Here is a 27,187-nt window from a genome sequence, read left to right as displayed (position 1 = left end):
AGCCCTCCAAGAAAAAAAACAAGCACGCATTATAGTAATGTATTGTCAGTTGTCGTCATCTGGTTTATCTCCAAATGACAGACGGTGATCCACTTTTAGAAATGAAAACAATGTTTTTACATTCAGGTTTCTCTCTTTCTTCCCCACAAAAGCTACCTGCTTCTCCATCTTAACTTTTGTTTGTTGGTCACATGGCTGCACGTTGGACATTCAAAGGTTGTGATTAGTCAAATGCACAATTACATGATTATTAATCGTGGAAACATAAAATGTCGACGTACAATTATCTATGATTAATTGTACAACCCTATTACATATCAGTGTAATACATTATCCAAGTTTCTTGATTGTTTTGAAAAAAGTGGTGTAGCTTGGATCTAATCCATCTCTTTGATGGCCTGTTTGGGTTTTAGTTGTGCTGATGGCTTTGCTGGCAGTGTTTGTGCAGACACAGACACCTGCAGCTTGTCACTGCTGCAGCCAAACTGTCTGCTGAAAGCCTGTCCCGAGTTTCAAACTACCATAGAAGAGATAATCACTGGATCTTGTCTGGATTTATTACTTCACCATATGGGCTGTTTTTGTGTGTAAAATTTCTGCACTTCAGTAACTACAATCAGTCATTGGAGATTAGTTTTCTCATGGGAATGTGAATTTTGTGTTGATGTTTCTAAGGTGTGTATGCATCTCACTGATTGTCTGCCTGTCTGTCTGGCTTGTTGCTTACAGGACAGAGCGGCCTGGGGAAGTCTACCCTGATGAACACGCTGTTCAAATCTAAAGTGAGCCGTAAGTCGGTGCTGGCCACGGCCCAGGAGAAGATCCCCAAAACCATAGAGATTAAGTCCATCAGCCACGGTACGGCCTGCTCCCACACCCTCTCCTGCACCCCTCTCTCTCTCTGTACCCCTTCTGTCTGGCTTAATCCTTCTTTTCTTTCTATCTTTGTGTCTGTGGGTCCGTCAGCCACAATACACCCCTCTCCCACACTCTGACATCCCCTCATATCTCTGTACCATTTCCCATCTGTCTTTATCTTTTTCCCTCTGTCACAGACAGAGACAGTCTGGTCTATCTGCCACAGTGAAGTCTTTCTCACACACTGCTTCTCAAGTTGCTCTAACATCTGTCATCCCTTCTCTCTCTCTACTGTCTTTCTCTTCTCTTCTTCTTCTCATTTGATTCTGTTTCTCAGCTCTAATGTGTGTCATCTCTCTCCCCTCTGATTCCCTTTCTTCTATCTCTATGCGCACACACACTTACCACATTAGTGCTGAAATGTGTTTCTACCAAATTCTCTTTTCTCTTAATCACTCGTTATCCTCACTCATATTTCACTCTGTCCAATGTTTTTCTTCAGTGACCTATGAGTTCTCATCTCTCCTTAATCCTTACATTTAGGCAGGGCAAACCTCTATGAAGTACTTGTACAATCTTATTTTAGTGTGCTGTTACTAGCTGACCGTGTGTGTATTTCTGTGTGTGTAGACATCGAAGAGAAGGGAGTGAGGATGAAGCTGACGGTCATTGACACCCCAGGCTTCGGAGACCAGATCAACAATGAGAACTGGTAAGCTACAATTCAGCCACCATCGCTTTATCAATGTCAACTTTCTCTCTTTCATCCTAACTTCTCCCTTTCACACCTCCTTGCCTCACTTCTCCTTTGTTCATCCCTGTGGTGAATTATCCTATATCCTTGTCTTCCTCCCTATCCCTTTGTCTCACTCTTTGCCCCCATCCTTTCCGCGTCTCCTCCTCATCCCTCTTCTCCGTCTCCATCTGCCTCTTTCCTGCCTTCCTCCCTCCTTCCATCCTTCCCTTCTGCTCTCAATTATTCACTCCATCCATCCCTGTCTTGGTCTAGCTGGCAGCCCATCATGAAGTTCATTAACGACCAGTACGAGGCCTACCTGCAGGAAGAGATCAACATCAACAGAAAGAAGAGGATCCCAGACTCCAGAGTCCACTGCTGCATATACTTCATCCCTCCCACTGGACACTGGTGAGAAGATGCACCCAAGTACACACACACACACACACAGACATACATGCCACCACCACCACTGAAATAATATCAGTGCTGCCCCCTGTTGCTCTTGTATGAGAAAGCCCGTACCTAGTAGAACAAAAGATGAGGAGATTTAAATAGGGAAACATTGATGTATTACCACTGTGAGTCATCCAGATGAGTCATGAGGCCAAAAAGTGCATTGTCAGTGGAACAGGAGTGCTTGACTTTGGCCTGAGATTCACTTAGCAGACAATACGATACAAAGGCATCAACTGAAACTCCAACACTCACTTGTGTTGCCAACATACTGTGTGTTACACATGTGCACACAGATCGTGTATTGATACAGATTTCCTTTCTTTGTTCATGGGAATCAGTGTAGAACAGCTCTCTCCTTTCTTACCCCGCATATATATATATATACACACACACACACACACACACACACACACACACACACACACACACACACACACGCACACACAGACACGTCCCCACACATTTCCGCTCAGCACGTTGCAACATATCCCAGAACTCCAGTCCGCTCCCCCCACTGGAAAGATAGGTTGCTCTCGCCAGGCCCTGAAACAGCGCAGCGTCCCAAGCTTCACTCCCTGGATCTGTTACAGCCACACACATCTGGCTCTGATCGAACTGCATAAACTGCTCTCACCCCTCTCCACAGTCTGTTGGTTCAACCCCTCTCTCTGCGGAGTGTAGGGGGGTACACTAGCAGAAGACTTTGAGGGGTGGGGGGGTCAGGGGTGGGGGTGGACACAGTCTCATGTGTCCACCAATTGATAGATTCACCGTGCATTTTATAGCTTTTGCATTTGTGTAAATCTAGTTGAGAGCACTAGAGGGGCTTGGGAAAATGATGGAAACAGCTGTAGTCTGTCAGCCTTGTTTGAGCACACACACCCACACATAATTGATCATAAAAGACCATTCAAGTGCTCTACCTCTGTTAATTTCCCTCTTGTGTCATGGCCTGTCTTTACTAAGGCAGGGGGCCTGGTGCAGTAATGGCCCCCTATCTCTGTGCCCCATCCAGCAACGTTTCATGTTGATCCAACAGTGCAGATGTCACATGGCCTGGCCAACAGCTGCTCGGCGCTTGCCTTAAAAGCATAACAGGAGAGTGGAAGGAAGGATGAGAGAGACGGAGAGGCTGTGTCTCTGTGTCTCTGTGTGCATGTATGTGTGTTCGTTTTTTGTGTGTGTTCTTGTGTGTGTGCATGAGAAGAGCCCTTGGCGACAATGGCAGTTTCTGCAGAGGTGATATTGGCCCGGCCAGAATCAGCTGCCTTAACCACACACAGATGCTTTTCTAACACTGCAGGAAGGCCTGAGCTCCTCAAACCAACCACAAGTCCTTTCAACTTTGCCACCTCATCAAGGAGCTGTGCACAAACAGAGTGATTGATGGTGACACACACTATATACCCAGTGACTAAAACTTGCCCGCAGATGTAGAGTATGTTGATGTCATGGATACTTGTGAACAGTTAGTACTGTAAATATCTTACTAGGCACAGTAGCTCCTAGATCTGGAAGAATTGTTGGGAACCTCTGCCCTCTGGTGGAAGGGTTATGTGTTGCACTGTCAAAAATGCTGATGTCATTTTCTGTCATTCATTTCACATTCATCTGTTTTTACATCTAGTGTCTGCTTCCCCAATCTCTCTTGTCTCTCCCTCGACCTCTCATGCTCTCTCTTTCCCTCTCAGTCTGCGGCCTCTTGATGTAGAATTTATGAGGCGTCTCAGCAAGGTGGTCAACATTGTCCCAGTCATCGCCAAAGCAGATACACTTACCCTGGAGGAGAGGGACTTCTTCAAAAAGAAGGTAAGGTCTGCTCTTCTCTCTTTCATTCCTGCTGTTTCTGTGTCCTGTGAACCCTCTTTGTTTTTCCCTCTCAACCTACTCCTGTTTTTCCATTAAATCAGCATCGGTCATCTACAACCATCTTCTCTTTGTCTCCTTCCCTCCCTCATCGCTTGCATTCTTTTCTCTGTGTGTGGTGCAGACAGGAAAAGTATCTGCTGTTCTCTTTAGTTAGTTGTATCCTCCCCTCGCTCACTGGGCAGTTTCAAAACACTGTGGCCACATTATGCTGAGAGGCCTTACCAGGTCAAGAGCTCTCTAGTTTCTCGCTGTCTCTCTCTCTCTCTCTCTCTCTCTCTCTGTTTCTCTCTCTCCATCTCCCTCCTTCCCCCACTCCATCTCCATGCAGCTGATGTAGCTACAGCCATTCATTTGTATGTTTGCATTGGCAGCGTGCTCCAGGAGCCCACCAGGCCTCTTCTCATTAGGAATGAGGAGGGGAAACTCCCCCCTGGTGTGTGTGTGTGCATGTGTGCATGCACGCTTGTGGTTGTGCATTTGCGTGCACGGCAGAAATGGTATACACACAGGTTTATGCATACACGTCCATGTGGCAGGATTGTGTTTTGTTTGTATACAGACAGCGATTATCTACTAAGCCTAAAACTTTTGAGTAGATTAGTAGCTAGATTAGTGTTAACACCACTTTAATCTGGTAAAAGAACACTGTGCAGATGGTCTCAATGATACATTTGTTTGATGTCTCTAAAGATGAGACAACCAAGTCTGCCTAATTGATCTCACAATTAAAGGCCTCGGTTTGTATCCATTCAGAATTGTAGTGGGTTAAAGGTTTGTTGTGTTTCTCCCCCTCTCTGTGTGTGTGTGTGTGTGTGTGTGTGTGTGTGTGTGTGTGTGTGTTTATGTGTGTGTGTGTGTGTGTGTGTGTGTGTGTGTGTGTGTGTGCTCACCAGATCAGGGAAGAGCTGCGAGCCAACGGGATTGACGTCTATCCCCAGAAGGAATTTGATGAGGACGCGGAGGATAGAATGATTAATGAGAAGATCAGGGTGAGGGGATCTCACACACACACACACAAACCTGGTCATATTGAGCTTTTCGTTGGCATTTCAGGTTCCTCTCTATTCCCTGTGTGGAGGCTGTGACTTGCCAACCTTTGACCGTAAGATGGCCTTGCCTGTGACCTTTAACATCTGACTGTTCTGACTCATTCATTTACTTAGTCACATATGCTCCCACGTGTTTGTCCACTAAACGCCTGTAGTGTCAAGTTCAGCACCCTTTTTTTGACTGATCCTTGACTCCTAACCTTAAAAGTACCATAATCTCTCGACCTTTGACCTGTGCGCAGGAGATGATCCCGTTTGCTGTGGTGGGCAGCGACCAGGAGTACCAGGTCAACGGCAGGAGGCTGCTGGGGAGGAAGACCAAGTGGGGAACCATTGAAGGTACAACTCCTCCGCCCCTTCTCTCTTCTCTCTCTTCCAAAGTTTTTCTCATCCTCTCTCCACCCCTCACCTCTTTACCCTTCTTTTTTTCTTATTCACTCTTTCTCATGCTCTCTCTCCCCTATTTGTTCTTCTGTTTTCATTTCATGTTTTTAAACACTATCGCCTTGGCAGCTGGTGGCATGCACTGTAACAAACCAGAAAGTGGTTAGATTTAGGGGAAAAGGCAAAGGGGAGATGGGTAAAGACTTCACTCATTGCAGTCAGACAGTCAGTCAATCAGTTAGTCAATGAAACAATGCCTCCATTGAGTTTCCAGACTGGTGTCGTGTGCCATACAGCTGGCTCAGGCCTCCAGCTGCCACAGTGTGTCTGAAGAGGCCTGATTTGTTTTCTACATGACCCCCCCTCTCTAACACAAAGGCCACACTGTGAATGGTGACATAGGGAGTAATAAAGGTTTTGGGGAGGGAACAACTTTATGGTAGTCTGTTTAAGGTGGTCTGTTGTTCCAGATCTGAGAGAATGACAACTTGGACAGAGTAAAAAAATAGTTTAATAATAATTTTTTTTTTTTGCAAAGTTCAACTTAAGCACACAACTTTTTGTCACTGTTTTACAACCCAACTAGTAGTGTACCAACACATTGTCAGCATTGTATCTTTTCCCTTCCCATTGTAACAGCCATCCCTACTGTAGGCTGTTTTTCAATATTAATTACGTTATCTGCTCCAGACAGGAGGCACCACCTCTCTATCAAATGTCTCATAAAGGAAGTTTCATTTCCTGCGGAGTGTGCTGCGCACTGGCATCACTGGCATTGTTCTCACACACACACATACACATTCCCCATCAGGCAGAATTTGTCGAGCAATTAGTCTCATCTCTTCAGAAGGGCTTTGAGTAGATTAAATTAGCAGCAGAGATCTTGGTGGGGGCTGTTTAGTGTGGAGTAGAGGAGTCTCAGTGTTTGGGGCTGTCACAGTGAGATTACTGACTCCATCTAGTGGACCGGGGGGGAACTCGTCACAAAACATACAGTTGTCATTATTGCTGCCTCTTTTTGGGTCCACTTGCACTTACCTTATCCTATTTTGTCTGTTTTGATTGACTTTTGATTTTCCGTTCTGCCTTCTCTCCATCTACAGTTGAGAACATAGCCCACTGTGAGTTTGCCTATTTGCGGGATCTCCTCATCAGGTGAGTGATTTTGTCTCTTCATCAGTGTGTGTGTCTGTCTTCAGTTCTGTCTGTTGTTATGCTGCCCTGTGTAGCTGTGTCAGTGTCAGTCTGTTCACATATTTGTCAAGTGTGAAGGTGTGTTGTAGCCTGATATTCAGACTGAATGGCCATTTCATTATCACTCCATTATTCAGTCTGACATTGCCTCCTAGTTAGCTGTTTTCTGTGTGTGGGGGGTTGATTTTCTCCTAACCAGTCAGTTGTGACTGACAGTGACTGACATAGTGACTGACATAGTGACTGACATAGTGACTGACATAGTGACTGATGTATGCGGCCAGCAGCATATTTGCCAACTTAACCAAGAATGTCAGCAATTTTTGACAAAAGTCCCGTCTTTGCAAAGACAATATGCTGGTTAACGGAGTGATTTCAACAAATCTATTCTGCCGAATTGCCAATGAAAAATCATTGCACTAACAGTTCAAACTTTAGTCCCGCCCACAAAGGCACTGATTGGCTTGATTGCTTCTCTGAGCTAGAACAAGCCGTTGACTAGAGCAACACCAGACTCTGAATTGCTTGACAAAATCTGAAGAGTGGGCAGGACATGATTCAGGAGTCTGGAACCAGGCGAGGTGTGTTCCTTTCATGTATTGCTTCTCATTGATGTGTGTGTGTGTGTCTTTCAGGACCCATATGCAGAACATCAAGGACATCACCAGCAGCATCCATTATGAAATGTATCGTGTGCGGCGCCTCAACGAGAACAACACGGTGGTGGCCCATGCCAACGGTATCCCAGAACACCACCTTGCTGCCCACGAGATGTAGACGCCACCCGCTCCCCCTCCTCACTTCAGCCCTCCGTCACTCCTTGTCCTATGAGCCTTTGACCGTTGTCGCCAGCCTTCTGCCCCCTCCAACCCTCCACTCCAGCCTTAAGTGCCAAGCCCCCAGCACACAGGTGGGACAGACAAACTGAAAGCCTGCCAGAGGGATTTTGTTTAAGTGACTTTCAGTGGCTGAATGGACCGTTCATGTCAGTTCATTGCCTCATTAACAAACAATGCCTTCTCACTATTGTTGACAGAGTGGGGAGAGGTTACATATTCCTCAATGCGCTGCAACTTGTTTTTTTTCCTGCATCCCGGTCTTACAGTTAACCGTTGTGGTTTTACTTACTTTGCCAATAGCTTTGTATCTGCCAAATGGGACAGATTGACAGCGACATAGTCATATGTTCCAAAGTCAGAAGCGCCTTAATCAGTAACTTGTTAATATGTTCCGCTTTCACCTTTTTCAAATTGATTTTTTAGCCATACATCAACGAATTTGTGCCATAGGAATCACACACCAGTTTAATGTGGTCATACACACAGCTGTGGCAACATGGAAAAAGGTAATGCTCATCATTCCTCTTGAGCAGTACATGGTCAGTCAGTGACAAAGCATGTTGGTAGGGGCTGGTCAGCGCTTTGGCAACATGTTACACACATACAGTCATACCAGTCTGTCTGTCTGTCTGTGTGATGCATTGTAATTCAATTCTCCCATAATTAACAAAAAAAACTGGTTACCAAAGCAGCACATGATATGTTTGATTTTATCCTTTTTCCTCACAAGCAATGTTTTGCTTTTACTGTTTATGTTTGATAATGTCAAATATGGATATCATATGTCCTTGATGCCTTTTTGATTCCCAGTAATAAATGTCATTGCTTTTTAATAGTAATACCTTAAGAGTGATTTAAGATGAATAGTATTTATGCACAATATAAGATGTGAACATTTGTCATCAATTATGATCCACTTATGCAGAATGTTCACAAACAAATACACACACACACACACACACACACACACACACTCACATACTCTCCCCATTCTTGGGCCCATCATAGTGCCTTATTTATTGGAGACTGTTTGCTAGCATGTTGGTTGAAACTGGAAGGAGAACAGATCTGTTGGTGCCAATGAGGCTACATTTAGATATTTTTCAATCCTTTCCCCCACTTTTCTGGAAACAAAAACATCCAGCGATCCAGTGATGTATCCATTATTTTAATTTTTTCCCCTCTTTTCCGTAGTGTACCGATGGTTTTTGTCTGTTTGAACCATATATAACTTCCAAAGCTGCCACTGTCATGCTCTGTCCTGTATATTCTTCTGTGTTCTGAAACATTTTTGTACTGGTATTAATAATAACAATTTTTTCCTTTGATATCTTATTTTAAAGAAATAAAGATTAAAGTTGTAAATATTTACTTTCTTTGATTTATTTTTTTTATTATTTTGCAATAGTGAACATTTTTGCTTTCAAAAATGCATGCTGTATTTTTCCTGCTAGTGAATTTCACAGACGGGCTGCAGAGGAAGTAAGATGAACAGCCAGACTGTAGTAAAGGGAGTCGACTGTGAATGCATCAGCTCATATCCTGTGACGGTACACACTGCCTAGAAGACCACGCTTAAGATAATTTTCCACCACACTGGCTCCCAATAGCATTTAATCGCAGGTGTAATTCACACACTGGAGCACTTTAATTGCCATGTCATTAAGCTTTTTCTTGATTAGCCTCTGAAATCAATATGGCAGCCTGCTAGGCTGGTGCATGGCTGATTAGCACTAATCACCCAAATGCATGAGAGTGCGTGTTTTCTCCACAGTGAGAGAGAAGGGAGAAGAGGAGTCCTGAGCTCCAGACGAGGCCTTGGATCGATGTGAGGAGGTGCAGACATCAGCGTACTGAGGTACCGGGGCAGAGCAGGCTAATGGGATTGGCAGAACTGAGACTGAGCTAACATACTCTCCCTGCCACATATCACACTTGTCTGTCAATGGTCAACAAAAGTGAACTAACTGATGTTATGGGATTTGATATTTGAAGCTTAAGAAGGGCGGGGCAAGTCGTTGAGGGTTTGCAGGACTTGTGCATAGGAACTAGAGGAAAGCTTCTGTTAACGTAAAGTTAAATGTCCTCATTATTTCAGACTTATTATTTAGACTTGAAACACAAAAAGTATAAAGATATTTTTGTGATCAAGTATTTTTATTAAATCCAGTGAGTATGTTCTTGAATCATAACACACTGAGTGGTATCTATATATATACTGAGAGGGAAACAAAAAGTGACAAAGGTCCCATCTCATCTCGTTCTCAACCAAAAAGCTAAAGCTAAATGGAGAATTTGACAACACTTTGAATATGTGTGTGAGAGAAAATGAATAGTAATGCATAAAAGGAGGAATGGAAAATGCTGGTCTGAGATCAGATTGTCATAGTGAGATTTATATGGCCGTGTGACCTGACCAGTCATCAGTCAGGTCTCCCAAACTAAAAATTTCATACTGGCTTAGATGTCTGTGTGTTGCATGAGAGGCTGTGGTTATACTTTTCTTATTTCCCATTTTCCCCCATGCTGATCATTTCAAAATGGCGACTCGCTGCGTCACTTCTCAAAATGGCGTCTGCCGTCTCCCATCTCCCGCAGTCTTCAGATGGCACACGTCTGCGACACCCACGCCCCTGCCCCCTAGCGCACCCATACTCTTAACTCATAAGTTGAGACCCCCACATTCTCATACTCCTTTTCTAAACTCCCTCCCATGGGAACAAACAGGGAGAGGGAGAGAAGCAGCTGCATTTCTTCTCACACTGACCGTAGCTCGTCCCGTCCCTACCCGCCACCCACCAGTAGTCCTGTTGGCAGCCACCCAGCACTCCGCTGCCTGCCTTAATGACATTCATTAATGAGCTGCATTCTTTCTGGATACTAATGAAGTAGGGGGACTGGGAGAGAGAGATCCTGGGTTGGTTTGCTCGCAGTGTGTTTGTTTGTGTATGAGCACATGTAGGGTTATGGGTTAGATGGTGCGTGTGTGTGATTGTTTCAGAATGACTATGTGTTTGTTATGGAGATATGCGTTTTTGTATGTTCAGGTGCAACACGTAGTATATCAACACACATACATGCTCCAGATTGCAGTTGTTGTCCAATGCCAGCTGTTTTAATGCTTAGCGACACCTTAACAGCTTTGCCATACTGCTGCCAGATTGGAGTGCAGATGCACAGCCGAGTCAATAGCCCTCGCACATTAGCATGTCACCACCAGACGGAGAGACCGCTCTATCAGACATTATGGGATGGGCATTAATAGAGAGGGGCGTGGTCATTGGTCAGGCTGGCACATTGTGATGGAGGGCACCTATCAGAGCAGAGCGAGCCCTCCGGACAGGAAACTGTTTGACGAATCCTCACCCTGGCTGATGTATGACCGCATGAATATGCAAGAGATGGCTACAGTATTGTATCAATATGTTTGGGGGAGGGGAGGGCTTGGAATGGAATCGTCATTAATCGGACGCTGAGCTAGAAGTGACTTTTATATGTCTTTTACATGTGACTTTGTCTCTGCAAGGAAAATGCCTTTTGAAATTGTTCCAAAGTGATCCAAACTTACTCCATCTTAACACAGACACACTACTGTCAGTGCAGATGCTCCCTGTGAGTTGCACGCTCTCTTGCAGCATCCCTCCTTATGAAGCAGCCTAGGTAGCGGTCGGCAAACGCGTTGCAGTGCACCTCGTTACCGCATCTCGTTAGCGAGCCCGCCCAGCTCATCTGCATAGAGCCAATGTGCCACCAATTAACACCTGTTTGTAAGATGAGTATAACTATTTAGCATGCATCACGTAATTTGATTTTTTTTTTCCTCTTGATTTGTTAATTAGCGCTCTTGATTGCAAAATCTGTGGAGGTATTTTGTGCCAGTTGGACGCCTCTCGTGTGTGTGTGTGTCTGTGTGTGCGTGTGTCTGTGTAGGTGTGTGCGTATCTGTAAAGTAGGTGATCATGTTGTGCATGCATGTTTATTTGTGTTTTCTTTGTGTGTACATGCATATGTGTGTGTGACTGTGTATGCATGTCTACCTTGCACCACCCCTCTACCCCCACCCCCCCACTACGTCCCCATCTCATCCCATGGCATGTGAGTTGTTTGTCCCCCATTTGTCTCCTTCTCCTTCCTCCATCTGCTCTTTCTTTTCTCCTTTGTTTGCAGACACCTTACCCTCTTCTCCTCTCTCCCCCTCCATCCATCCCACCTCCCCTCCCTCCCTATTTCTTTCTCCGATGTCAGTTTCCGCCCCTGCTCTTGGCTCTGTGCCAGGCGCTCAGACATGCAGGGGGGAGGGGCCGCCCGCCGTATGCAAATCATCCGACTATATGCAAATCAGCCCCGCCGTTAATTAAAAGTCAGCTGCAAATTCAATTAGCTGACTGAACTGAGAGAGAGGAAATGGGTTTGCTGGGATAGATGGGTTCGGGTTCGAAAGAAAAAAATCCCGAAACGTGCGCGGGTGAGGAATCGAAAAACAAAGAAATGACGGGTGGGGGTTTGGGTGGGGGGCGAGGGTATGTAATATGGGCTTGATAAGGGGTTCCAGGGGTCACTTTATCGGGGGTAAACCGTAAAACCGTAAGCCGTCCAAGTCATGCCAGTCACTGGTCACGATATAAGAAGGCAGGGGTGTGCTGCTTTTTATACAACGCTGGCACGCTGGTTGTCATACACACTGCTAGAAAGCACTTGAGGTAGAGAGAGAGAGAGAAAGATCTAGACAGAATAAGGGAGAAGGGTGAGACAGAGAGAGAGAGAGAAGAGCATCGTTGGTAGCTCCTGCCTGTGGCTAATTACTGTGAGTAATTAAACCAGTCGGAGACGTGAGTGAACGCCGTCGTTATGGAAATGAATGCGAGGGTGTGTGTGTGTGCGTGTGTGTGTGTACGTACCTGCGTGCGTGCGTTCTTGCAACTGTGCATGCTTATGTGTATAATGTGCATGTTTTTCTGCCATGGTCTGGGAGTGAGCTTTGTGAGTTTTGGTCAGTGCCACTTCTATTTCCACTGCACTCGACTAGTCTAGGACCAGGAGATAACCTGATTGTTTAATTGCCAGCTGTTTGCGCGCGGGACAGTCGGGGCGATCACGTATTTACAGCCTTTATAAATGGATACATAGTGGATACACAGCTTTCAAGCCTTCACATGGCAACACACAGCAGATCCTAATTGGCTGCTGAGTGCCTCAGTGCCCTTCTGAGGTTTGGTTGGTGTCGTGGTGGGGCCCCATCCACTCCCCAGAGAGGGGAGTGTGTGTGTGTGTGTGTGTTTGTAGGGGGGGACAGAGTAGTCACAAGAAGGCAGTACACTTTTTACTGTGAAATATGGGAGGATGGGTGGGTGAGGTGGAGGATGGGTGGGTGAGGGTGGAGGATGGGTGGGTTCGACTCCCTAAGGGGAGTGTCATGGCACATTGCCAAGAACTCCAGAGCCTGCTGATAGAGTTGATGGATGGGAAGAATGTTGGGATGAACAGAGGGAGAGAGAGAAAATAGATGGAGGGTAAGAGGGATGGAGGAAGAGGGGTTGGAGGGAGAAATGGGGAGAGAGGAAGAAAAACAGAGGTAGTAAGATAGAAAAGGAGGGAGAGGTGAGGAAGAGATAGAGAAAGGTAAGGAGTGGGATAGAGAGAAGGAAGGAGAAGGTGGAGGTGATGGCGAGATGGAGACAGATGAGGGAAGAGAAGGGGAATGAGCATTGGATGGGGGCTAGAGAGAGATGAGGGAGAGAGAGAGGGAAGAAGAGATGGAGGGAGATAGAAAGAGATGGAGACGGAGAGCATATACAATATGTGTGTGTGTCTCTGTGTGTGTCTGTGTCTTACTGGGGCATTAATGGATGTGGAGGTGCTGTCGATGGGAAGGCCCCTTTGTTAACAGAAGAAGAGATGGAAGAGGTCCCAGTAGCAGAGTGAGCGGGGAGAAGCTCAATATTTCCTATAATTGTGTCGGTGGATAGTTGCTGCGCTGGCTTGTCCTCCAGAGGGCTCCCGATCGATATACTACTGAACTCCCGCTGCTCTGTTTATTGCAATGTCCATTTTCACACTGATTCATTCACGTGTTTTATTTCAGCCACACATGTTTTTTTTTTCCACTTCCCAAGATGCTGGGTGTACTTTGGGGAACATTTTTTCAGTAATTCAGATGAAAGGTTAAACGAAAGCATTTTATTGGAACCACATGATTTGCGTACAATTTTAAAATGGTTGGTCTTTGATGTAATGCGTCCCAGTGGGTTTCTTTTTCAGAATGCTTAAAAACAACTCTAGTTGATGGGGTGGTTCATCTGTTTTCTGTGTATCTATCATGTAGGTGACCACATTGATCTGTGAAATAAGAGCCAGTGTACGACCAGTATCCATAGCAAATGTGTGCACCCGCTTCTTAGGTCTAATCAGCCCTGGACAGTCCTGGAGGTGATTTTCTGACAGCCGTGCACAGCTTTTGCCTTCAGTACCACACATTTTTAATCAACTACTGATGTGTACCTGAGGAGAGAGGGGGGAAATGAGAGGATAATCAGTGGATTTATACTGGTCAGTGTTCATAAGAATGGTTATCATGCAGTCACCTTCTGGAGGGCATGGTCACTGTTTATCACTGCTAGTATATAGATTTTTATTGATCGACTGAGTGCTCTGAGTTTATGAGGGTGGTGTAAAATGCGAGCTCAGGTGCCATACCAAATCTTCAATAAATGCTCAGTTGGCATCTTATCTAGAAGACATGCAAACCACTGCTGAAACCATTTGGATGACCTATGTGTTGTGCATAGGAGATGTAGCAAAAGTCAAAAAAAGACGTTGAAAGAAATATGTATGGTGATGAAGTTGACAACTTGGAATCATTGTATTAGCATTGATTAGAATATGTCTAGTCCTTTAGGGGCTAAAGACTAGGAGAAACTTAATTAACCACTAGGCGCATGATGTTGAAACTGAGCGATCGATTTGTTGTTTTTCTTCATGAGCTACATATGTGCACACTTCTACTCCAACTGCAACTTTGAGAAAGAATAATTGCCCCGTGTTGGCTTTGAATGGTAGAAGTGATTATGAAGATGCTGCAGTTCTCAAGCTTAAAATAAAGTACTGCAGGTTGAGGAGTTAGGAGGACTGATGGCAAAGTAGCCAAGAGAGGCCTGATTTATGTGTGATGGGCTTATCTGCAATGTGTGTGTGTGTGTGTGTACGTGCACACACAAACGTAAGTCTGTGCACGTGTGCATGAGTGTCATCTGCATGCAGGTCTTAATGCACACCCAAAGATCCAATCTGTGTGCATGTGCCTGGGGATAATCTAAATGTGCTGCTTTAGAAAAGGACACGGTTGCCAGATTGGTGTTTGACTTTCCTGCTCAAGTCTCCTGACAGTCTGCAAATTCCATCAGAGATTCAGCGAATAAAGCCAGCCGGCTCTCTGGAAAGGGGGTTTTAAAGCCGGTTTGATGTTTGCAGCCAGGTGGGACTGCAGGTGAATAGTAATAGAGGTTAAGGATAGGAAGGATACAAGATGGAGCAGGAAAAAAAAGGGTGGTTGTTGAGAAGTGGAGTGAATTGGGAGGGGTGGGGGGTGGGGGGTGCTGTGTGTTGTGTATGTAGATCCAGCGAAGATGGAAGCTGTAATGGGACAAACAGGATGGAGGTAGGTAGGGAGAGGCCAAGTTGGAGAGAGGGGGGGGGTCACATAATAAGAAATTAATTTTCCCCCTGGTTGCACATCGGGCTTCGGCGGTGATACAGAGGAGGAGAGGTGCAGATGCTTGGATGGAGACAGACACACACACACACACACACACATACATACACAGACGCAAATGCACAAATAACTCAACTACACCGGCACGGCCCCTCCCCCACTCCTGTGCCGATAATTGGAAAAAGTAGCTCAGCGTGTAAAAGAGAAGAATGCAGGTAGGGAATAGTGTGACAGGAACTTTTGATCGCAGACTAGACTGAAAATGCTGCCTACAGTGGGGAAAAGGATACAGTAAGCGTAAGGAAAGAGAGCGAGAGAAATACACACGCGGGAAGAAACTGTGAGGGGGGGAAAAACACCCCAATTTAATTTCTGTCTACTGACTTCAAAACTGACTACAACCTAGAGTGTTGCCTCAGAATCACCCTAGACATGGAAACAGTTAATAAAGCACACGATGGCCGCCTGGGTCTCTCCGCTGTCTGTCTGACCATCTGTTTGTTCCCCAGGTTATGGAACTGCCATCAGGCGTCTACAGAGACACTGAAGACACACACACACCACACAGCACAGCACAGGTAAGTGCAGGTGTGTGTGTGTGTGTTGGCGTCGGTGTGTGTGCTAATATAATGCTTCTAAAGGTCTTTTCTACAATACAGTCCTGATTTCCCCACTGGCTGTCAGTCATATTACCAAGTTGACTGACAGTGCACAAGCCAGGATAAACCCTACACAAACCCTTAGATACAAACCCTAATTAAATGGATCTCACATCGGTAAGTCGCTTGGGACGTTATAGGAGGTATTCCATATCCTTAAAACTAAGCCAGAGCCCTCATTATGCCAAGGCCCCAATGATATTATCTATAAAAGTAAATTCCCTTATTGTCATGTGCTTTCATTTGTGCTTTTGCTCCCTCTCTGTTGCCCTCTGCCTCTTCCGTTTTCCCGCCTCTGTGTATGGGATGAAGGCCTAATATTGCTGTGTGAATGCTGACCACCCACCGCACACACACACACACACACACACACACACACACGTACAAGCTCCCCCGTGCCTGCAGCAGTCAGTCAGATATGAACCAATAAAGTCAGCCTCTCGTAGCCTGCAGAGAGAGACAGAGGGAGAACGTGCTCTTTATTAAAGGGGAAATGTTGGCACAGAGTCCCTGGGTAAACTTGCTCTCTGCTCTGCTCCACTGATCCTCTGCCTCCTCTTCCTCTCTACCTCCATCTCTGCTTTGATTGCGCTCCTGTCTCTGTAGCTCTGTGTGTGTGTGTGTGTGTGTGTGTGTGCGCTTTCCCAGATATATTCAGTATTGTAAGGCCCGGTGCACTACGTGGAAACGCTTTTTTTGTTCTGTTCAGTTTCCATACGCAGCTGTGAGGTTTCCAACAAAAAGCACTTTAGCGTTGGCTGCATTCCGCTCTGAGAGGAAGGTGGAGAGCCTCGCTACTGATCGATGACTGGCACTTCATGAAGGATAGAATTAGATGTGTGCTGCAGACAGAGGAATAAAGGAGAGAGACTGAGCATGTGTCTGAGTTAGTGTGTGTGTGAGAGAGAGAGACAAAGAGACAGAGAAACCCTGAGCGTTTTAATTACAATATTTCAGCTGTGTATTCCTCAGTCCTCCTCAGTTAAGAGACTCCACACTGCTCATTTTGCTGCTGAGTTGATGGTCACAGTATTCTGTGGTTTAATTGATGTATGTCAGTTAAAAGAGTGAAGTGGGTCTCCTGGTGGCCATATAATGCTATATCCTTAGCTATTTTTATTGTCTCTGAGTGTGATTTCTTATATTCATTCATGCGATTATCTTTTATTGTCTGTAATCTGTTACATGTTGTCTGTCTGTAATATGTTAATTGTACTGCTGCCTGTCTTGGCCAGGGCACTCTTGAAAAAGAGATTTTTAATCTCAATGAGGCTTTTTCTGGTTAAATAAATGATGTATCTGTGACTTCCTGGGTTTGAATCTGTCCTGTGACCTTTGTCCCTTGTCTTTCCACTCTCTCTCTCTCTTACATCTGTCCCATCCCTCTACTATAAACTATCACATAAGAGCAAAAATGCATTTCTAGAAATTCGACAGCACAGCGCGGACCGTGATTCGCGCTTGGCAGTGAAGTTGAAAAGGGCTGATTTTCACTTGAGAACGCAAAGCACTCGTCGCTCCTCTTGACTCGAGCGGCAAAAAAACTGCGTGCTGCCAGAATACGGGGATGAGGAATGCCATTGACCTTACGTGTCAGAATGTGACTTTGAGTGCCACGCGTCTTTAAAGGCATGAAAGCCTCTATTCTCTCTGCTCTCTTTCTCCTCCTCCTCTGTTTCAACATCTGATGGGGAGTAAAAGAGCAGGAAAGGAGAGAGAGGGCAAAAAAAAAGGTGTAATCAGATGCTAGGCTGTATATCTGCGGCCCTGAAACCATGGGGAAAAAATATTCTGTATGTAAATCTGCTCCGGATGCGAGTGTGTGTGGGTGTTTATCTGTGGTCTGTTGTGATTTAGGGGGTATGCTTCGCCTGGCTGTCCGTGGATAAATCCTTTACTGACAGCCATCCGCACATACACATATCTCTCTCTCATACACACACACCACACACACACACACACACACATGCACACACGTCCCCCTTTGCTGTGCACCTCATCTGCATGGAGCCGTGGAGATTATGCACCATGCAAATGACAAGGTCCTCTGCACAAGGTGATTTCATCTCTCTCTCTCTCTCTCTCTCTCTCTCTCTCTCTCTCTCTCTCTCTCTCTCTCTCTCTCTCTCTCTCTCTCTCTCTCTCTCTCTCTCTCTCTCTCTCTCTCTCTCTCTCTCTCAGCTGACACGGGGGGATGGGGTTGTCCTTTTGTGTTTCACCTGAGCCTGCTCATGTGTTTGTACAGTGTTAACTGTGTTGTACCTGGTCTGAACTTGCTGGATGGACTCTCTGTGACTCTCTGTGTGTTCAGTTAGGAAGAAAGCTAAATGTGTTGCACTTCCCTTCCTGTTTGGCCCGGCCAAACACTGGCCATCTGGTGTAGGGGAGTGGGCCTACTGACCCGCTGTTAATGCAGAATGTTCGTATTATTAATGATGCTGCTGCGTGTCAGGATGTATGGTGTCTGGAGGGGGCGGTGTGCACTGTGGAGAAGGGGGGGGTCGTCTATGTTTTTAACTGTCACAGACTTCTGTAGTGGCTGCTTGGGCTGCTGCTTTATGTTTACAATGTGTACTGGTGTGTGGATTGTTGCATTACGGCTTGTTGCATCGTTGCTCTATCTGTTATGTCTGGTGAGGGGGGGGTGAGCAAGTGAGTGTGTGTGTGTGGGGGGGGGTAGCATGTGTGTAGGTGCTTTGAGGGGAGTGTGAGTGTTTATGGGTACAGGGTTTTTATTATTTTGCTGCTTCAAAGTATCTTTCTCTCTTTACCTCTCCCTATCCCCCTCTCTCTCTCTCTCTCTCTCTCTCTCTCTCTCTCTCTCTCCTCTCTCTCTCTCTCTCTCTCTCTCTCTCTCTCTCTCTCTCCTAGAGATAGGGCTGTCTTTGGTTTAACTCTGTTTGTGTGTTGTTGTTTTTCTCCCTCAGGGAATTCCAAGGTGACCCTTTCCTATAAAACTTCATCCTTTATTGTATTTCTGGTATTGCCAAAAAGTCCAAAATGTTTAATACAATGATTTTGTGTGTGTGTGTGTGTGTGTGTGTGTGTTAGTGTTTGTGGGTGGTTGTTCGCATGCGTGTGTCCATCTTTGTGGCTGGCTGTCTAGCTGGCTGTCCTCATCTCTGCCTCTGTGTGTGTGTGTCTACCAGTGAATGTCAAGTCAGTGTGTGTGTGTGTGTGTGCGTGCCAGCTTGGCAGCCTATCCATTAGCCTGGTGCTAATCTATATACTGCAGAAACAAGTGGATTAGAGTTTGCCAGCCTCAACAGCCAATACCCTTTGACGGATAGTGCCCTTCACTCACACACATACACACACAAACACGCACACACACACACAAACATGCATCCACACCAACACACAACTGACTAGTTTGTCACTGTAATAATATTATTTTCCCCCACGTGAAATTAGATTTGTCTATTATGACTTGGGGCTATGTGTGTGTGTGTTTGTGTGTGTGTGTGTGTACGTGCTTGTGTTGGTTGTGAATATTTAAGATATGCCTAGCAATATTAACACAGATACTTCTTTTTTTTTTTTTTTTTTTTTAACCATTTCAACAGTATGGAGGACTGACGAGATCCCGCTCCTTTGTGTCATCACAGTGGAAAATAGCGCGCTCTTGTCTTTTTTTTTAATTCAACGAGGCTTTTAGAGCCATGCTAATGACATAAGACAGGAAGAAGGGGCAACATGGATGCTTTAATTCTTGTAAACCTCCTAATGATACTGCTTTAATGGGGAAGTATGTGGTTTTGTAATTTGGGTTATTTACAGCGCTCCTGCCCAGGTTCCATTCATTAAGGAGGACGCCCGGGTTCAAAGAGAGACAAAAGGAGGCTGTGTTGTCCTTTAAACATTGTTGAAATTGATGCAGCGATACCGCGTTACAAAGAATGAAAGCATAGAGGGCTTAGCGTGCCTCATTCTGTGGAAGGAAATCTGCATCCTATTCCCCCACTGCTGAAAACATCCTACTTACTTAGACGCTTTTCTGAGAACTCAACACCCACATGCTGCCTCTCTTGCTGCAATTAAATTGCTGTATTGAACAGTTTTTCAGGATTATGAGGGCCTGACGAAGGTTGCAGGACAGAAACCTTCCATATGTTCAATTATTTATTCTAATCACATATAAAAGAAACTGTGTTGGAGTTTAGTTGGTTAGCAAGTCCTCTACTATGCATTTACCACTAATAACACTCATATGCACAAAATACTTTTTTGAACAACCAAAAAAATGAATGTCTTAAAATAATGGTTTTATAACAACTACTGCAGGGGTTCTCAACGTGGGGTCCGGGGGACCACCAGGGGTCCTTGACTGGGTTCCAGGGGGTCCCCAGCAAATTGATGAATTGTCACCATTATTTCATTTACAAGAAGTTAACACAATTAGAGAATCTAGAAGAATTACTTTTTTGGTCATATTTCATCTCTCTGCCTACAATACAGATAGGCCAAAATCATATCTAACAATAAAAATATTCTCAGATTTGAAAATCTGGGGGTCCGTGTCATATAGTTTAATGGGTTCCTCCAGATGTTTTATATTCACTGACGCTACAATGCGCAGATAGAAAATAGTTTGGTAGCACTTTCACAGCATGTAATTCGGCATCCGGCCAAAAGGACCACATGAGAGTAGGCAGACTCTGAGAGCTTTGAAGGATACAAATCTCTATAAAGACAGAGAGGGGTTCGCAGCGCACTAAAGTTCTCTTCAGAGTTCAGCTGTGGATTTACCCAGGATTTGGGAATCCTGTAAGGAAAGAAGGAGGATTTTCTGGCTGGGATTACTAGAATCAGACAGGGGGAGACAGTGGGACTGGGAAGAAGCTGCCTCTTGTTAGACAAGAGACAGAGTTATACCTTTCTTTTCTCCTCTTATCCCGTCTTCGCTTTTCTCCTCTTCTTTCCTCTGTTCTCTAGATCTCTGCTTCTTATATTACAGATTGGAGATCAGATCACACACAAGCACATTTCAACACATTCTTTTACAAAACACAGAAGTGCTATTGCTATATTGTCACATGCTTGTTGGGGAATTCTAGGTAATGAAATTACTTCCACTTTCATGAAATGGGATTAATTCAGGCTGCAGTGATTTATATTCATTAAACATTAATTATACATATTGTATGGAATTTGATGAGGATGATGAGGGAATGTGTGTGTGTGTGTGTGTGTGCTCATTACAGGGACAGTCAACCCAAAATAGATAATATTAATAAATGGGTGTAGATAGATAGTGATACATACTGTATAGCGTGGCTGTTTATTTGCTGTGTGGGGGTTAGTCTGTTTAGCCTGTTGAGGAGCTGACAAAATGGAGGCTTACATTTCATGTTTAATGGCCATGCTGGACCTTGCCGTAGGGATATCCACAAACACACACACACACACACACACACACACACACACACACGTACACAAATAAAATCACACAGGCACACAAGACAACAGACTGGAATTGCTGAGGAGGCTGGTTTGCCTTGTGTGTGTGTGTGTGGTGTGAATATGTAAAATGTATTTTTGATGACAGTAGTTGCCCCAGTCTGTTGAGGTTTACTTCACTTCTCTGTTGGGCATCAAGAGGCAAAGTCAAGCAGGTCAGGAAGGAGACAACTCTGTATCTGTGTGCGATGAAATGTCATCATGATTTACAGCACCTGTGGAAAATCATGTCCTACAAATCATGTTGTTTCTTTTGAGCAGTATCTAATTAATGAATGTACGTGTAAGTTGTGTTATTGTGAAAATCTAACTATAACTATCATCTGTAAGTAACACCTTAGCTACAAATTTTATCAAAACACCCATAGTCCTCCTTGTGAGGACTGTGTTCTTCCTTGATTTGTCTGCATGGATTGCTGCAACACAGTGAAGTGTGGTGATGTGTGTATGGAATAACCTTCCCACTTCCCACTCCAGTCTGAGAGTCAGTGTCACTCCTGATCTATCATCGTAAAGCTCATTTTTCAAGAAGCAGTGAAGAGTCTCCTCTTCACTGAGTCTTTTCCCTGTCCTCTACTCACACTAACTTAACTGCTCTAAAAAAAATGCTTCTATATCTCCCCTTAGCTCTTACTTTGTTTTTTCCAGCACTTCTCCTTCACATAATCTTTCTACGGTCACAGTAATCCTGTCTGGGCACTCTGCTCCTGAGCCTTACACTCCTTATTGTTGCTTACTTGTAATTTTGGTGATCTGAGAATTGAAGCTTATTGTAATGTTGCACTCACTGTGAGTCGTCTTGGATAAGATATAAGCTAAATGTAAATGTGTGTAACAAAATATGTGTGATATCTGACCCGTGGAAGGAAGGACACTGCAGATGGACTTCTGTTTTTTCCGTATTTCATTACAGTACCAAGAATTCAACAGAAAGCAACACAAATTACACCCCACTGGTGCTAAACCCCACTTTCCCCTAAATCCAACAGTCTGCACACTGCTGTTTTGGAAATTTCACCGCACAGTCAATTCAGTGGCTTTATCTCTCAGCGTCTACTGGAACTCAGACAGGGGTTAATTGGGCACAGGGGCGCCTGTTTTTCTCGATGGATCTCAAGCTCTCAGTGCCTCTGCCTCTACCGTACTGTGCCTTTTAAGACCCATTAAATCATGCGTACTCTCCTTGTTTCTGTTGACCGGGCTCCGCTCTTAAGAAAATGCCTCCATTTGCAATGTAAAATACATTTCACAACAAAAGATTAATATGCCAAGGGCGTCTGGATACCAGGATTTTAAGCTTTTAACTTGCTATCGATCAGGTTTGGTGCTGTAAACATTTTAATATTTTCGATTTAATACTATGCTGCCAAAAGGTTATTTTTTACCTATTTTCATATAACTTTGTTGAATTTTTTTGAACCTGTAGACCACCGCTGCTTTTTTGTTTAATACTTCATTATGCAGATTGTTTTAAAATCTGCGCAAAGTTGCTGAGGGCTAAAGTATCCTTTACACCCGTCGGTGTAAGGGATTTGAGTCTTGGCCATTATAGTGTTAATTAAATCCAGGCCTCGGTGGAGGCATTCTCCAAACAAAGTCGTCCTGGCTTAGTTTGTTTGTTAATAATTCACACACAGTGCCCTTCCTGTGCCAGGCATTCCTCTGGCACTCCGGTTCACTTTTAAGCAAAGTCCCATGGAAGTGGTGACTCAGATACAATAGGGAGCCAAGTTTGTTTTTCAGAATCAGGAAAGGTTTTTGTCTTTGCCATTAAGCTTAATGTTTATTTTAGTTTATTAATTGTTTTTTCATGCCTCGTGTTAGTGTTAGCTTTAGGCAACTATGAACACCTTGACGGCAACTCATATCTTAATGAAAATGAAATGGAAATTAAAAATGAAAAGCTAAATTCAGAGGGCATTTTTGGTTGGAAGTCATCACTTGATGTGCAGAAGCTAACAGAATTTCTGTTTCTTCTCCTCTCTCCTCCGCTCTTCGCCTCTCTCCTCATTCCTTCTCCCCTCCTCCCCAACTTTTTCCACCTCCAAAGTACATCCTGGTAGAAGATCAGTGGTAGAGTAGGGAGGGGACCAAACAAGAAGCAGTGAAAAGTTTTGAGATGAACCATATCTTCATAAAAATAGAGAGTAGAGTGGCTTCTTCCAAATGAGCAAAGCCCAGGTTAACTTGTGGACTTCCACGGAACCTAATGGCTCTCCAAAGTGTTGTGGGCCACCAAGGTTTATTATCCTGCCATTGTTAACACGTACATTAGCCTACACTTTCAGAATGATTTCATTTTATTTCTCTCACAATATGTGTAAAACTTTAATAAGAGATAGGTGCAGAGAGTACAGTAGATGCAGGTTTGTGTACAATAGGCTATACAACAATGCACTGACTTTGCAGAATCATTGATTTCTACATAGTGTTTGTGTTTTAAGCATCATGCTTTCTTTAATTCATATATTTCCATATATGGCATCCTATGGCATTTGAATCTGTTGAGTGACAGAGCTGGTAGGGCTTGGATCTTCACTGTGAACCTGTGGTCAGTAAATATGTTGATGGCACTTCACACAGACTGTGTATCACAAGTGGAGAAGTCCTCCTCCAGCCTGTCCTTGTTTTGTCTTTGGTGAGTCCTGTTGCCTTGTTGAGCTGCTTCCTTGCTGTTCTGTAACCACTTTTCCTGCTTTGTGCTCTTGCCCCTTCATGTGCCTCAGTCACATGAGCTCTTGGCTAAATTGCGGCTTGTCGCTGTTATACCTCGCGGTGTTTGTTGTTGGTATGCAGATCTCCTCACAGAAGGAAATGAAGGAGCAGACAGCATCAGTGTAGCTGTCAAAACATTTGTTCACACATCCAAAAGTGTCTCAGTGGAGTTAAGGCCGGCCTGTCGCTCCCCCACTGCCTCCTCCTGGGTCCTCCCTTTGACTGCCGTCTGAACAGGTTTGGCCCTCTTTACAGTCTGATATCATAAATTATGGTGTGGAATCACGGCCGGAGCTGCCAAGAGGGATGCTGGGAATTGCTTGTTAGCGCATTAGATGGCAGAGAGGTGATGCAGTGTTCTCTCTTCCCGTGTTTGGCAGCTGACTGGTTGCTTGTACTTGGGAGTTCATTGTCTAAATTGCAGCGGCTGAAGTTGCCAAAGATGAAGATAGCTGAGTTTGGGTGTTTTCTTTCCAAATGAGATATCTGTTTTTCTAAGAGCCTTTTAGTTTCTTCGGCTTGTTCTTTGGGGGGGCGACACCTGCCAGGATAATGGATGACGACGCCCTGGAGAGTGGAAGGGACAGCAATTAATAGTCAGTGTCTTGAGGTCCGGAGAGCAGGACTTGGCTAACACTGTGATGTCTGTGTACCAAATGTTAAAACATTAGCCTCCAACCTTGCTCTTACCTCATACTGCCAAGTCTCAATATGCCTGATCAGGCAGTGTGCAGATGTAGTTCTGCACTAAAATGAGTCAGAGCCAGAGAGCCACAGACTCTTAGACACAGCAGAGACAGGAGCACCGCTTCCGCAAACACTTAATGCTTTTTCTTTTCTGCTTGTAGTTTTTCCATCTTGCTAATGCTTTTAATAATCATGGACATAATTTAGATTGAAAGAAATTAAAATGGCTAGTTGAGTATTGGTGTTTTCAAACACATTAGTAAACCAGTACGTCCAAAATTGGAAACTACAGCTGTTTAAGATTGTCAAAATATATATAGTAGAAAATATATAGTAAAATTGCCTCTTAAAAAGTTAAGGTTGTGCACATTATACTGGATACCTTTGTCTTGTAGTTGCTTTTGTGGTGTTTACCAGAACGTATCCTGATATTTTCTTATTTAACGGCGGGGGTGTAAAAACAATGGAGGAATCCAGCATTGTCTTTCTTTTTTTTTTTGGTTTGCCGAGGTCGAGGCTTCTTGAATTCACTGTCTGCATTTGTCTGCATGTAACACATACTATTTTTTCTAAATAACATGACAGTTTATTTTCTCTGCACAAAGAATTATATTTTTAGGGGGATTCATGTTGGATTGCTATGCATCATATCCTGCATTGTTTTTTGTCATTTATTCCTATACATCCATATTGTGCATTGTTTGTTTATGTATTTTTCATAATTTGCTTTCTATTGATAAAAGAGAAGAATACATACTGTGGCAGTGTAAAGCAATGACAGCATAAACAAAGTCTTAAACATTTTTTCATTTCATTCTATGAAGTGTCATTTTCAACATAATACACTTATGTAGTTTTAATCAATAATGTTTTGTGAAAAGAGCACGGCCTATATGATTGAACAGTACAATTCTAGGGTCAAATGTAAAGTATGCTATGTTCACAAAGGATAATCTATCAATAAGAGAGAAAGCCCAGAGATCCCAAAAGGCAGTCAGTCATATTTTAGGGCAAACATGCAGTGGCCAAGATTCTGGTATGAGCAACAGCAGATAACCAACTCATTAGCTCATTATGGAAAGCTAGGCCTAATGGTGTAAAAGCACCATATCTCTTTATTCAGTAGTATGTAAATCATCATAGAAACTAGGCTTTATCAAGTGAATACTACATTTTCATGACATTTCAAAGACATTGGTGAAGTTGTTATGCAGGATGAGGGAATTCAGACAGATGAGAAACAGAAACATTCTCATCCTAAAATGAATATATTTTTGTGTTGTTGTTTTTTTTTACTATAATATAATATAACCTCCTAATTGCTACCTTATTTTTTTTTATTTTTTAGCAAATGTCGTCTTTGTATTTTATTCTGAAAAGGTCATTCATATTTTTGTTGTGGGCCTATACCAACAACAATAACAACTACTAGTAGAGACTGTCATCAGAGTTTTCCATTACATCACTGAAACTATCTGAAACTACTGGAAAGTAAAATACCATGTGTATGATAAAACCAGGCATTGTATCCAGGCATGAAATAGGACAGCAGATACTACAGAACAGGAAGGTGTGTGTTGTACTGTACAGTGTGTACAGGCCGCACTAAATAACCCATACCCTCTGCCTCCGCTGAGGCAGGAGTCAACTTCTTGGAAAATGCCAGGGCGCTAGACAAGATGAACACTGCTTAGTTGCCAGCACACACACACACACACACACACACACACACACACACACACACACACACACACACACACTCACACGCACACAAACGCACACAAGCATAGACACACACATCTCCTCACCAAGGTGTAACTCAATTTCTCCAGCTTAATTAAGAACAGCCCACTTTGGAGCTGCCATCTCGTTTAGCTAATTAGTCATGAATATGAAATGCCAGGGTTTTAATTAGGTTGCCATTGTCAGAGAAGGAAAGCGAAAGAGAGAGAGAGAAATCACACACCAATTTTCCTTTCTCGCTTGGCCACACTTTATATTATAAAGACCTTGTAGGAATGTGATTTGATTCCTTTGTAACAATCAGTAAGTTGTAGGAGAGTACATGCAGCTTTACGTTTATTCTCATCGTGTGCAGTGGATTTTACAAGGATTTTGTGAATAAAATTGCTGATATTTGTTTAATGGCTTTATTTAATATTTAATTTAAATTCTTGTTCAGTTAGAAATACATTTCTTACATTTGGTGTGAAATGTGAATATTAGCTTTTCACACCATATAATTTAAAGAACCTGGCAACACTCAGCACCAGGCTAAGGCGCATACCAGTCAGAGCAATAATATTATAACATTTATTTATAGAGCACTCCTGAATACTGTTACAAAGTGTTTTACAAAATGAATAAAAATGTAAGCAATAAATAAAAATGTGAACAAAAACATGAATGAATAAATAAAGAACAAACTAGAATAAAACATTTACCAACACACGGGATGTGGTGTAACAATTCCCTGTGCTGTAACACAGAGGCTGCTGCTTCACTTCAGGCTGCCCCATCGTAAATGTACAGGTCCAACAGACGAGCTGCACCGCTCACTAATCAGCTAA

General features: G+C 43.8%; 1 protein-coding gene across 4 annotated transcripts in view; it reads left to right on the top strand.

The window, feature by feature from the left end:
• Positions 1–8,697, top strand: part of LOC139662659 (septin-9-like) — a 48,519-nt gene extending 39,822 nt beyond the window's left edge. For all 4 annotated transcript variants that reach the window (XM_071541370.1, XM_071541369.1, XM_071541373.1 and 1 more), the window contains 8 exons: positions 730–858; positions 1,489–1,570; positions 1,868–2,005; positions 3,745–3,862; positions 4,816–4,911; positions 5,214–5,310; positions 6,459–6,510; positions 7,185–8,697. In XM_071541370.1, coding sequence (XP_071397471.1) covers positions 730–858; positions 1,489–1,570; positions 1,868–2,005; positions 3,745–3,862; positions 4,816–4,911; positions 5,214–5,310; positions 6,459–6,510; positions 7,185–7,326 — 854 coding nt within the window. In that variant the 3' untranslated portion in view covers positions 7,327–8,697. The remainder of the gene's footprint in view (positions 1–729; positions 859–1,488; positions 1,571–1,867; positions 2,006–3,744; positions 3,863–4,815; positions 4,912–5,213; positions 5,311–6,458; positions 6,511–7,184) is intronic.
• The last annotated feature ends 18,490 nt before the right edge of the window (positions 8,698–27,187 follow it).

The sequence above is a fragment of the Centroberyx affinis genome, unplaced genomic scaffold (assembly GCF_046629955.1).
Source record: "Centroberyx affinis isolate AG114_WGS23_722 - 3 ecotype Tasmania unplaced genomic scaffold, CSIRO-AGI_Caff_v1 ptg003857l_1, whole genome shotgun sequence".
NCBI classification, from domain to species: domain Eukaryota; kingdom Metazoa; phylum Chordata; class Actinopteri; order Beryciformes; family Berycidae; genus Centroberyx; species Centroberyx affinis.
Note: the sequence above shows the minus strand (reverse complement) of the source record. Positions and strands in the feature narration are given on the sequence as shown.